The 13565-nt window shown below is 46.0% G+C and overlaps 1 protein-coding gene across 1 annotated transcript in view; it reads left to right on the forward strand.

Annotated features, from left to right (window-relative positions):
- Positions 1-13565, forward strand: part of BRAF (B-Raf proto-oncogene, serine/threonine kinase) — a 170127-nt gene that overhangs the window by 128480 nt on the left and 28082 nt on the right. Inside the window, exons 11-14 of the mRNA XM_042782526.1 lie at positions 78-214; positions 1170-1287; positions 3258-3342; positions 4965-5141. Of these exons, the coding sequence (XP_042638460.1) occupies positions 78-214; positions 1170-1287; positions 3258-3342; positions 4965-5141 (517 nt within the window). The remainder of the gene's footprint in view (positions 1-77; positions 215-1169; positions 1288-3257; positions 3343-4964; positions 5142-13565) is intronic.

Here is a 13565-nt window from a genome sequence, read left to right on the forward strand (position 1 = left end):
CTCCCTGTTCCTGCCCCAGATCAGTGAACATGGCTGAGCCTCCCTTAATGGGTACTCTTGTCCTTCCACTAACTTAGGATCGACCGCAGGCTTGTCGGCCACGCCCCCTGCATCACTGCCTGGCTCCCTCACTAACGTGAAAGCCTTACAGAAATCCCCTGGGCCACAGCGTGAGAGGAAGTCCTCGTCCTCCTCCGAAGATAGGAATCGCATGGTAAGATGTGTGCTGACCACTGGTCTCCAAGTTTGTTCTTTATGGGAGCCCTAGCCAGAGGGCAGGTCTGTGCTGGACTTTTAAGTATGTTGACGTGTCCACATGTGGCACGGAATTCCCATAATCAAAGAACTTTAAGAGCTGATGGTTTTTTGCTTAAAGCATGTTCCCACAACCCTGATATTTTATCTCTTCTCTAATTTAATGGAGGACAGGGTACTTTGAGAAGAGTAGAATAGCATTCAGCTTCTCAAATAAGGAAAACATGGGTGAGTCGGTGTCAGGAACAGTATTTAAGCCAGTGTGTCCCAAAGGGCTGGTCTAAGATGCAGATACCTGCACAAGGACATGCTTACCTATTAAAAATGGAACTTCATGCTGCAAAAGGAATCTGTATTTAAAAACTAAGCAGTTTAGCAGCAGTGTATGTTGGCTAGGGGGCTGCCAAGTGACTGTATATGTTGGTCATTTTTTTCTTGAGAATGGATCAGATAAGATAGATACGGAAATTTCACATTGATCAAGAGAGAGCATAATTAGACAAGTTATCAGCAGTTACCAGAAGATGGTGATTTAAATTTGGGGTCTTTTGGTTTAAACTTCATTATAAATACATGCTGCTTACCTTGCCCACATGGTCTCCATGTGATCCAGAGCTAATTTATTTCACTGATCTTAGTCATATATGTTTCTGCTTATACCCAGTAAACAATTTCCATTTTTTAGTAAATTGTGTCTGTCCTAATATTGACTTAGGTCTTAAATTTAAATTTTTTGTATTTTCAGACTCGTGCTTTTAACTATTACTCCTCAAGAGGGTGTTTTTTTTTTAAAAGAGATCTGGTTCTCTTCTGAACTTGTATCCCTTTTAGTCATAAGGGAGACACTTTTTATGAAAGGTAAGGGCTTCCTTTTTTGTTTGACTTGGTTTGACTTTTGCACCGTTTTTATCAAGAAAACCCTTGGCAGGCGAGATTCAAGTGACGATTGGGAGATTCCCGACGGGCAGATCACCATTGGACAGAGAATCGGCTCCGGATCGTTTGGAACCGTCTACAAGGGCAAGTGGCATGGTATGTATGTGACACCCTGACCGTGGTGGGTCCGTAACATGCTGACGTCCGCCAGGGCGCATTGATCGATGTAGAGAGGAGGAGCCTCAGCCACAGGAGGCCCAAGTGACTACTCTTTCTTTTAAAGGCCTTCTTGCTAAGAATTGTATTTGTGTTGTAAACCATGAGTAAACCTTTGAAATGTATACTTATCAGAGGAAGAGATCCCAGTGGCCAGCAAGTGCATAAGCAGTCCCAAGCCACACGAGTTACCCAGCGAGAGCAGGTGTGAAAATAGACGTTGGTGTCTCTCAAAGATTGTCAAAACCGGGCAGTGATGATGGTAATCCTGCTGGTGATCATAATGATGCTTTCTGAAGTGCTATTTGTCCAGAACTGCCAAACTAGCAGTTCCATCTGCAGGACTTGGTCATGAAGACGTAATCGGACAGCAGCAAACAGATGTGTATGCAAGTAAATTGATCATAGAGTTCAAAATAATAAAAATGGGTAAACTTAGTACCCATTTCTAGACAAGTAGAGGAATTGATGCCTTCGGATATGCTTATTGTAGAGGTGTTACAGTGGTGAGTAGGTCTCTACTTAGTGAAATGGAAGGTGTCTGTTGTAGTTTAAGCTTTATAAAGCAGCTTGTACAACATCCCGTGTTATAGTGCTGCACAGAGTATCACATGATAAAGTGACTGCGTAGTTGAGTACAGTTCTTCTCTGGTTCTCATTGTATTTGTGTTCATAAATATTCACATTGCTTCCATATAAGAGCCTACAGGGATGTACATGATGGTGTTAACAGTGATGAGTGACATGGCTAAGGCAAGCTTTTCAGTTTTTGTAGTGAGCATTGTGTTACTCTGATAATCAGCAGTAATGGATTGGTTCATTGCACTTTTTCTTGAAGTGTAGTAATAAGCGTACAGAAAAGCATATACATCATGAGCATCCACATAGCCAAAGTCTCATGCAGGGTGCAGCCTGGACTGATGGACTGCGTCACCAGCGTTGTAGAGGCCCCTTGTGCCCTCTTCCATCCCTGTCCCCCATAACCGCTGTCCCCGCCCAGCTGGGGTCAGGCACAACCCACTCGTCGTGGCTGGCCTCTCTCACTCAACCATGTCGGCCAGCAGCATCTGGGTTGTGTGTGTGTGTCGGGGCTTCACCCTCAGGACTGTCACGTGCCATGGAACGCCGGTACGTGGTTGCTTGTTCTACCCTGCTCTGTGAGAGGCTTCTGGAAAGTGTCCGGTTTGGGGCTGCCATGAACAGTCCTGCCACGAGGATTCTTGTATGCGTCCTTCCGGTTTGGGGCTGCCACGAATGGTGCTGCCATGAGTGTTCTTGTATGTGTCCTTTGGGGAACCTGTGTGTCCGTTCTGGGGAGGATGTGCCTAGGGGAGAAATGTGAGGCCATGGGAGATGCACATGTTCGCTGTTGGTGGATACTGCCGCCAACTGTTGAAAGTGGCTATGCCAGTGCACACACCCACTGGCAGGTTTCATTAAAATCCTAGTTATAACTTCAGTCATTCTCCTAAACAAAAGTACCCTGAGTGATCCATGGAGTTAAAGATGTGTGAACTGTTCTGATAAAGAAGTTTTGCAGTTTTTATTTAAAACCAGACACTGCTGGGTCTGTCGTCTGTAGTTTCAACCTCCACTTAATAAAGGCATCAGATTTAATGTTAAATAACCAAAGTCCTTAACTGGTTCAACTGCATTACCAGGAACAAGGTTGGCGGGTTTTTGGGTTGATGTTTTGAAATACTTATATAGGACTGTCACCGTGGTTGAGTTTTAAATTCATAGAAAACTAATGCATTTGAGAGAGTTAAAGGTATAATTTATTTGCAGTTTCATAGTAGTATGGATGTAGGGCTATTGTAAGTTTTTTTTTTAAATACCCAAGAATTTGTCATATTTTTAAATTTTAAAAAATTGTTGGAGTGACAGTTGAAATGACAATTGCCTTTCAGGTGATGTGGCAGTGAAGATGTTGAACGTGACAGCCCCCACACCTCAGCAGTTACAGGCCTTCAAGAATGAAGTAGGGGTACTCAGGTGAGTGTACAAACAAGTGTGTTTCAGAGAAAGACAGCAGTGTCGCTGCCGTGGTTGTCCAGGGCGGCCTCTTAGCCTCACAGAGCGACTCAGTGGAGAAGTACCTGGAAACGGAGCTTCTCTGAGCATAGTGTGTCTTAGTCCCGCTCTTCCAGTAACTGCTTGATGGGTGTAATCTTGAACTGAATGAATAGAAATGTAGTATCCTGGCCATAAGAAACCATAGTGCCTTCTGTGGGAGTAATCCTCTCAAAATTGTAATACTCAAAAGTGTACTGGAGACATTGAGAGATTTATTGAGGCCTGGGCCCTGGGATTGAGAAATAAACTAGACTATGTCAGGGAAGGGCCACCTTGAAGGGGATAATTCTAGAACCATGACTGAGAGGGAAGGAAACTGGCTGACTGAGGACACACAGTCCAGAACAGAGTGTTAGGCAGATTTTCACATCCCCATGGAATCCAGACTTTCTGCAGCCACTAAAGCTAGGTGACCACCACCACCCCACAATCCCACACACAGGAGTGCACTGAAATAGTCTTTCAACCTAAACCCAAAATATCCCCTGAAGTCTTCTTTTGCTTAATTAGTGAGGAATGTCTGGCTTGAGCACTGTGCTCTTGTTAAGAACTGTGGATCTGGGATCACATGGACAAGAGCTGCTCATGATGAGTCGAACCTTAGGGAGCAGTGAGTGTGTGTTAATGCAGGAGGCATAGCTGAGCAGAGGAGGACATCATCAGTGTCGCTGATATGTACATGTAGAAATGGTTGGATGTTGTATGTTCTACTGTATATATATTCAACAACAAAAAAAAATTAAAAAGGAAAAAAAAAAGGCTGTTATGTTCAAGTGGGTTAGGGTTAGGATTAGGGATGGAATAAGGCACTCTGGTGGCACAGTGCCTAAGGCATTTGACTGCTAACCAGAAAGTTGGGGGTTCAAACATACCAGCCACTTTGCAGAAGGAAGAATGGGCAGTCTACTTCCATTAAGACTGACTACCTCAGAAACCCAGAGGGGGTTACTATGAGTTGGAATCAACTTGATGGCAGTGAGTTTGGTTTGGTTTTTTGGTTTTAGGGTTGGGTTAGGTGGGACAGGGAAGCAGGTGGTAAAAGTTCAGGTTAGGGTTAGGGCCGGGCTAGGCAGGACGGGAAGGTGGTGGTGAAAGGTCGGGTTATCAGGACGGGAAGGCAGTGGTGAAAGGTCGGGTTAGGGTTAGGGCTGGGTTAGCAGATGGGAAGCCAGTGGTGAAAGGTGTGCGAAAGTGATTTTGCCTCCACCCAAGACACCGTTCTAGTTAATGGAGCCACTGAGCACGGGGCTGCCCTCTTGGTAGTGAACTTCCCATTATGGAAGGTATCTAAGCACCTTCCAAGGGCCTCTTTGTCAGGTGTGTGGGAAACCTGTGTCTCAGCAGAGTGAGAGGTTCGACTGGACAGTTTCTGAAGTCTCTTCTAAATTTGTGCTTTTGTTGCTTTTCTTTCTTTTTTTTTTTTTTTTTTAATATTTTTCTGAAACATCTTCCTCATAGATAGGCTCCCTTTGCCCTCTCTTTAAAAAGAAGTTGCTGGATTTTGTGAGCTTTTTTATTTGCTGTCGTGTCTTGTTTTACAGGAAAACACGACACGTGAATATCCTCCTCTTCATGGGCTACTCAACAAAGCCCCAGCTGGCTATTGTTACCCAGTGGTGTGAGGGCTCCAGCCTGTATCACCATCTCCACATCATCGAGACCAAGTTTGAGATGATCAAGCTCATCGACATTGCACGGCAGACTGCACAGGGCATGGAGTAAGTTCCATTCTGTTTGTCTCCTCTCAGTTACTTCTGGACTATTCTCTTGGATAACATTTCAAACTGAGCTGTCCGGCAACATATGGGCACTTTTAGTGACTACCCATGTGACATTGAGAATTAAAGTTGTCTTCTGCTAGTGCTGTCTTCAAAACATGCATCACGTATTTGTTAGTAAGTGTGTGACCAGAAATTGATGTCTTGCATGTAATGATTTAACAAAGCAGTAAAGCTTCAGAAGGCAAAAACAACACCAACAGCACCAGTGGTTGTTGGCACACACAGAACGTTTGCTACATAGTCACCCTTTGAGCCACTTTATTGCAGAATGGTCAGTTAAGAAAAGTAGGTGAAAATTTGCATTTTGATCCTTTTTGAGGATTTCAGATCAAGTTGTTCGTATCTGTTGAATATCTGTTACTAAAAGATAATTAGTTTAGAAGACTTACCACGGGCTGAGAGGGGGGCTGACTTAGAAGACTGACCTCTGTGTGTGACTCTCCATGCAAATGAGTAAGTAGATGAAAGGGAAACATGTTTTGAAAGTGCTTAGATGAGAAACCTCAGTGAATCTGAGTAACACATTAATTTGAAAGTGCTTGGAGTAGTTAAAAATATGAATTGTGAGTGAATGTAACATTTTGGAGTATACAAATTACTTTCCCATGGAATTTCTTATGTCATTTAATTGTCACAATGTTGTGACGTAGGTGTTTTTATCTTCTTTCTGCACATAAGTGAAATGAGGCTTCTTAAGTGCCTCAGTTAGGCTGCCTTTAGTAAGTGCAGCACAGGTGTTACCCTCAGGATTGCTGGCTGCAGTCCAGGGGCCGTTCCTGTAACCAGCATGCCACACTGGTGTGCTGCCACACTGGTGTGCTGAAGTTAGACTAGAAGCATGAGCTAATGCAGACACACGAACACCAAACACCCCGACCCAGGCCCAGCAGTTCAGCGCGTAGGTGTTGAAGCAGGACTGGAAACCCTTCATTTCTCTGTGTTCCCAGACGAAGTGATAGGTCTGTATTTGAGATGCTTTACAAGCCTGCAGTCGGCCAGCTTACTTATTTTAGCAAATCATGGACTCATTCCAAACGTTTGCACTGACTCACTAGACTTCAGACAACCTCGATTCTCCAGATAAGTTAGCATCTGAATCTGGAAGATTCTATTAAAATCTTGTGAAGAGTAAACTCTGGCAAAAACAGCAACGCCTAGAAGGAAGCTGTTCTGCTCCGGTCCGTCTGGTCTCTGCTGTTTCCTCAGCAGGCCTGGTGGGTCCTCTTTAGGGCCTTAGGCTTGCCACTTCTTTGGGACACTTACGCCATAAATATCCACAAGGCTTCTGCCTTATGGCTCTTTAAAATGTTACTCTTAAGAAAAGCTTTCTCTGATCACCTTATGTGATTAACATGGGCCCACCCCACCTTGACCCCCTCTGTATCTCTTATGCTTGTTCTTCCCCATAATGCCCACTTCCAGGTGACGTGTCTGTTCATTGTCCATCACCCCCAAGAACATCCACCATGTGAGGGCTTTTCACTCTCGTATCTCCAGTGCCTAGAGGGGAGGCTGGCCAGTGATCAGCCTCAGTACCTGTCTGTTAAATGAGAAAGCCTGCATATCAAGCAGAAGCTTACCTCCTAGAAGAAAAAGCAGCCAGAGCCTTGTCATCTCAAAGCTGAAGAACATCAGGGAAAGGGACGGTGAACAGTGATAAAAGGGAAGAGGCTTTTGCATAGACACAGGTAGCAGTGAATGGTACTGTTTGTTTCTAGAAACAGCTGTGTCAGAGGGGCGATGAGTGCAGAGTTGATCACAGTAGGCGGTGGCGGGAGAGACACCCCGTCAGCTGGAGGAGCTGAGGAGCTCTGTCAGCAAAGGGGCTGTGCTTCCCGTCATGACGGTGTGCGATCCACAGCGCAGACCCTCAGTCAGTGCGTCTGCTCCAAGATGCTGCTTCCGTTGGTAGGGAGCTTGCCCTGTAGGGAGGATGCCTGTCTGGGAACATGGATCACCCACCATGTTTATCTTAGACTGTGATAGCGGAAAAAGTTTTAAATGTCATTTTAAGCCTTCTAGCAGAGTCCCAGCTCTGGTGGTACATTGGTTAAAGCATTCAGGTGCTAACCGGAAGTCAGTGGTATGAACCCAACAGCTGCCCTGCAGGAGAAAGATGAGGCCATCTGCTTCCATAAAAATTGACAGTGTTGGAAACCCTATGGGCAGTTCTACTCTGTTGTCCTAGGGGCACTATGAATTGGAATGGACTCCAAGGCAGTGGGTTTGGTTTGGTCTTTGCTTCCATAGATTGACAGCCTTGGAAACCCTGTGGAGCAATTCTGCTCTCTACTGCAGGGGCGTTATGAGTTGGAATCAACTTGATGACAGTGGGTTCGCTTTTGGTAGCAGAGTCCTTGAGTGGTGCATGCAGTTGGTTAAGCTCATGGCTACTACTAAAATAACAACAATACTTGCGTTAACTAGTCTTCCTTATACCAAACCAAACTCACTGCCGTCGAGCTGGATCCAACTCATAGCGACTCCTCCTTGGGTTTCCAAGGCAATATCACTATGAAAATAGATTTCCCAACCTTCCTTCTGAGGAGTGGCTTGTGGGTTTGAACCACCAGCCGTCTGGTTAGCAGTCAGATGCCTTAGGCACTGTGCCACCGGAGCTCCGGCCTTCCTTACAGGCATATGGATATTGCCATATTGTCCTATCACTGACAGCATTGTACTTCAGGATAGATTGTGAACTGTTCTTTTTGACGATGAATCCGATGCCGTTCTCTTCGTCACTCCTAGGACAGTAGACCATATATGACTCTAATTCAAAATGGCCGACACCAGACCATTTCAGCCCACTGGTACCCAAGATATCAGTCTTTGAGGGTTTCATTTCATTTTTGAGAACTTCCAATCTTCCTAGTTTCATACTTTGTACATTCCACGTTCCGATTATTAATGGATGTTTGCAGCTGTTTCTTCCCACTTTGAGTCATGCCCTGTCAACAAATGATGGTCCCAAAAGCTTTACTCCATCCACGTCATTAACGTCACCTGTACTTTGAGGAGGCAGCTCTTCCCTAGTTGTATTTTGACTACCTTCCAACCTGAGGGGCTCATCTTCCCTCACTATATCAGACAGTGTTTCCCTGCTATTTATAAGGTTTTCAGTGGCCAACTTTATTTTTCAAAAGTCAACCTGACCCCGTCCTTCTTCCCAGTCTGTCTTAGTCTGGAAGCTCTGCTGTTCACCATGGGTGACCCTGCTGGTATTTGAAATACCAGTGGCATTGCTTCCAGTACCACAGCAACACGTCAGCCACCACAGTACAACAGACTGACAGGCAAGTGGTGGATGATTACTAGGACTCTGAAATGTGTCGCCATCAGTGGGTTATAGAATAGAAGCAGACGGTGGACCGCTGATGTTTCTCCTGGCTTGTTCAGTCTCTTCCTAGCACAGTGAAGTCAGGGGTGCACCTGATGAGGGCAGAGCGATTGCAGTGGTAAACAGCGACAGGAGGCTCCAAGCAGTCAGACGTTGCCTCAGCTGACGGGCCAAAGTGTTTTAAAAGGATATTGCTACTGAGGAAATTCCAGGCATCGGAACCCATCACACCATTTCTTTATAGGACTTTTCAATTTCAGTGTAATATTTATGGCATCAATTTTAATTTAGCTTTGTGAGAATTTTACTGAATGTGAAACTAAGGAGGACTGTAGAGAAAGATATTGCTCTAACAGTCACAAAAGTATTATGTTCTGAAAATAGATTGCTTCAGAGGAATTTTGGGATAAATCCTCAGAATTTATTTCCTTTCATCATGAAAAGCGTACCTCCTTTACTCATGAATGAACCCCCTTAAAATACAGATACAGGGCCAAACGGGGGCTGAGGAGAGGGTGGGTACCCCGTTAAAATACAGATAGAGGGTCAAACGGGGACTGAGGAGAGGAGGGTGGGCATGAAGTTAGTGATTGAGAACAGTATTTCTGGTTGGTCAAAGAGTGGTGAATGATGTGGTGAATGATGACTCGGACTTTGAAATGTGTCACCGTCAGTGGACTATAGAATAGAAGCAGATGGTGGGCAGCTGACGTTTTTCCTGGCTAGTTCAGTCTCTTGATTTTCTGGTGGATAAAAACTGTCCTAGGAAGGATGGTGCTGATGGTCATCAGAGAAATATCAGCAAATCTACTTGCATAGTGATACCGCCTCGGAAACCCAAGGAGGGGTCGCTATGAGTTGGGTCCGACTCCACGGCACATAACAACAATAGGATCAACAAACGCTGACATTCTGACGAGGTCAAGTGTTCGATTAGAACCAGGGATTTACTCCTGGAGCACTCTGATGCAGCTCCCACCTTGGGAAGTGGAGAATGACTCGTCTACCCACAAGGACAGGAGCTGGTGTTCCAAGAGAGGGGGTACTGGGACATTTATTATAGGAAAACATAAAGAACTGGAAATGTAACGGTCCATCAGTAGAGGACCAGATCGGTAAAATCCCAGGGCACACACGGTGGAATAGGACACAGCAGTGTTGAATGCTTTCACACACATAGCTAAGCAACGACCACTCTGAAAAGCTGGACAGGTACAGGTAGGCGGACAGAACTACACTACCAACTGTATACAGGTTTGGCAGAGGGTATTTCTGCATATGTATTTGTATGTGGGGAGCTCCAGTGGCATAGCACCTAAGGCATTTGACTGCCAACCAGAAGGCCAGCGGTTCAAACCCACCAGCCACTCTTCGGAAGGAAGACTAGGCAATCTACTTCCGCAGCGATACCATCTCGGACACCCAAGGAGGGGTCGCTGTGAGTCGGATCCGACTTGACAGCAGTGAGTTTGGTATTTGTATGTGCTATAAATATGTCTATGTATATGGAAGAGCAAGCAAGGGGCAAAGCCATGGAATCTTGTTAGCCATGACAGAGCACCCTGAGGTAGTGAGTCACTAGGCTTGGGGGCTTAGGACCACATCTCAGGGGACAGCTAAATCAGTTGGCCTAACATCATCCCCACTGTTCAGATTCCTGCTGTGGTGAGTAGTGACTGGGGTCTTCAGAGCCAGTGAGTGACCATCTAAGGTGCAACTCTTTGTCTCTCCCCATCCAGAGCAAAGTAGAGTGAAGAAAATCAAGGGGGATGGAAAAATTAGTCTAGAGGACTCGTGGGTCATACAAACCCCAGCCTCCACTACCCTGAGACCACAGACCTAGCTGGTGCCCGGCTACCCCTCCTAACCACTCTGAAAGGGATCACAATAGAAGACCCTGATTAGATTGGGAGAAAAATGTGAACAAAACTCAAAATCATTAAAAAAAAAAAAAAGACTAGGCTTTCTGGTTGGATAGAGACGCTCTGGCCCTTAGACACCTGGAGCTAAACTCATCCCCACGGCTCCACTGTCAGCCGAACAGTAGACAGGCATATAAGGTGAACCGTAACGCGAGGGAGATGCGCATGTCTCAGAGGAAACAAAAAGCCCAACCATAAAAAAAATTTATTTTCAAAATAATTTACGTGGGCTTGTGCTGCATCTTGCTTTCCACTCACGACGTATTTTCCTGCTCTGTGCTGACACACAGTTCACTCCTTTTAAGTGGCAAATATGTATGTAACACTCTGAAAATATAGATTGCAAGGCCTGCCAAGGCACGCACAGTACATGCCTGCAGAAATGGCAGCAAGAGGCCTGGATGTGGCCGCCTGTAGAGAGGAGGGTTTTTGCCTTGTTGGTAACATTCTAATTGTTTCTTTCACTAAAAAAGACTCTACACTTACATTTTACTTTCATAACTCCTTTAAAAGGAGCTCTGGTGCCATAGTACCTGAGGCATTTGACTGCTAACCAGGAGGCTGGTGGTTCAAACCCACCAGCCACTCCTCGGAAGGAAGATGGGGAAATCTACTTCTGTAGTGATTCTTCCTCGGAAACCCAAGGAGGGGTCGCTATGAGTCAGAAGCGACTGGATGGCAGTGAATTTTGTTTTTAACTCCTTTATAAGTGTGAACTTTGGAATAACAACAGGAGACAGATGTGTGAAAAGTTCATTGGATTGGATATGGTGAGAATATGAATGGTATCTACATGATCCTTGGCTGCTGTTTTTCTTAATTTCAAAATAAAATGTTGCGAAAATACATGCAGTGATCATTATAGAAAAGTCAGAACATAAATACAAAACATGACTAATCTACCACCCAGAGACTACCACCATTAGTAATTTGTTGTGCGTCCTTTAAGAATTGTTCATTTTAATACTGCATGCAGTAGTGTGGTGTTGTGGGTTTTTTGTTTTGTTTCTAAATGTGGAATCATGCTGCATTTGCCCCTTTTTCACTCTCATTTTAAGTATCTTTACTAGTCAAGTATTATGTTCTGTTCTCAGCTCTGCCCCATACTAGTATGTGTGTTGTCTGTGTGTTTCTTTGTACTGTGTTCTGGAGAGTTCTGTATACAATAGTGAATTCACTGATCTGTTGAGTAGCTACAGCTTGGAGCACTTACTGTGTGCCAGACGTGGTTCTGTGTGCTATGTGGACAGTACCTCATTTCATCCTCCACAGCCCTGTAAGGCAGATCCTCATTCATCCCCCAGAGTCCAGTAACTGGCTGGCCCTTTGGCTGCACGGTCCATTCCCTCCCCACCGAACCAGCTCAGTCCTTTCAGCAGCCTCCAGTGGGCCCTTTGCGTCGTACAGAAGGCTCACGGTCATGTCCCTCCCTGGCCCCTACCACTCCGCTGAAGTGTCTCTTCATGAGGCTACTGCTGTCTCCATGTTGCTGGGTTCAGTGGTAAACTCCCAGTCCCCTGGTGGAGCTCTCCCAGTCTTCTTCATGAAACACGTTCTTTAACCCCTTGCTGCTCAGAATGTAGTCTGAGTAGCAGCTACCTCCTCCTCAGGCCTTTTTAGAAAAGCTGACTTTGAAGCCACTCTCCAGGTGTCTGGGATGAGAGTGTGCAGGTGATTGCTCTGCATGTGACTAAGCGTTGAGCCTCGGCCACAAAGCTGTTCTCTGGATTCTCCCTCTGCTCAGCGGGCTCTGCCAGGGCCACCACACTCCCCGGGTGATCTCCAGTCAGGGGATGTGGATCCCTCTGAAGGGTCGTGTCTGTCCTGGACTCCAGCCAGTTCATTCCTCCAAATGCCAGGCTCCAGCAGCCACCTGTCTCTGCACATGCCACCACCTGGTTGTCTAACGGGCATCTCCTGCCCCTGTCTTCAAACCTGCTCTTCCTGCGTTCTCAGTAACTGGCAGCCGTGTCCTTTCAGCTGCGTATGTCAGCCGCTGGTAGTGGTCCTTGACCCCTCTCCTTTTGTCGACACCTACAACAACTCTGTCATCAGCTCTGTTGGCTTCACTCAGTGAAACCAGAGTCCTCGCAGTAAGGCTTTCTCAGTGTGTTCGCCACCACCGCCCACCTTTTCTGACACCTCTCTGAACTAAGGCTCTGCCGTTCTCCCAACAGCCCCTGCTATTCTGGGCCACAGAGTGCCCCCTTGCTGTTCTTGGAACATGGGGCACTGGCCTGCTTTACGGCTTGGCCCTTACTAGTTAGTCTCCTGCTTAAGGAGCTCTGGTGGCACAGTGCCTAAGGCAATTGACTGCTAACCAGAAGGTTGGCAGTTCAAACCGACCAGCCACTCTGCAGAAAGGAGATGGGGCAATCTACATCTGTAAAGATTTACTACCTTGGAAACCCAGTAGGGGTCACTTTGAGTTGGAATCAACATGATGGCAGTAAGGTGTTTTGGGGGGAAGAGGGTCTTCTGCCTGCTGTATGCTTATGTTGTGTCTGCGTGACTCTTGCTCTTGTCTTCTTTGAGTCTACTCAAAATGTCACCTTGGAAAAGAGGCCCTCCCCAGCCTGGAGTGGCAGCTGCCTGCAGCCGGCATTGCCTCTTCGCACCCTGCCTTCCCCCCTACTCTTACCACCGCATCAGTGCTGTGCATTTTACTGCTGTCCTTGTTTCTGTTTTTCATCTCAGGTGCCGAGATGTAAGCCCCTGAAGGTAGAGAGTTGCTGTCTGTTTTGGTCACTGATTTGTCTCCAGGGCCCAGAACACTTGTTGCTGAGCACACAGTGGGCCTTCAGCAAACGTGTCCAAAGGAATAAAAGTCCCATAAGGACTCCATTTTCCAGGCCAGGAACCTAAAGCGTGGAGCGCTCATGTGATGTGCCCGTGGTCATGTGGCCAGAAAGTGATGAAGTCAGAGTTGAAACCCAGAGTGATGGGCTCAAAACCCAGGTCCTTTCCCTGCGCCTCTGATCGTATCACTGAACTCCTTGGGCCTTGTTTGGCCCTTCTACAAACTAGAATTCTTTCTTTTGCCTCTCTTGCAGAGATGATAAAATGGGAAATTTATGTAAAAATATATTTCCCCCCATGTGT

This window comes from Orycteropus afer, unplaced genomic scaffold (assembly GCF_000298275.1).
Source record: "Orycteropus afer afer isolate SDZICR_OR568_19922 unplaced genomic scaffold, OryAfe1.0 scaffold00358, whole genome shotgun sequence".
NCBI classification, from domain to species: domain Eukaryota; kingdom Metazoa; phylum Chordata; class Mammalia; order Tubulidentata; family Orycteropodidae; genus Orycteropus; species Orycteropus afer.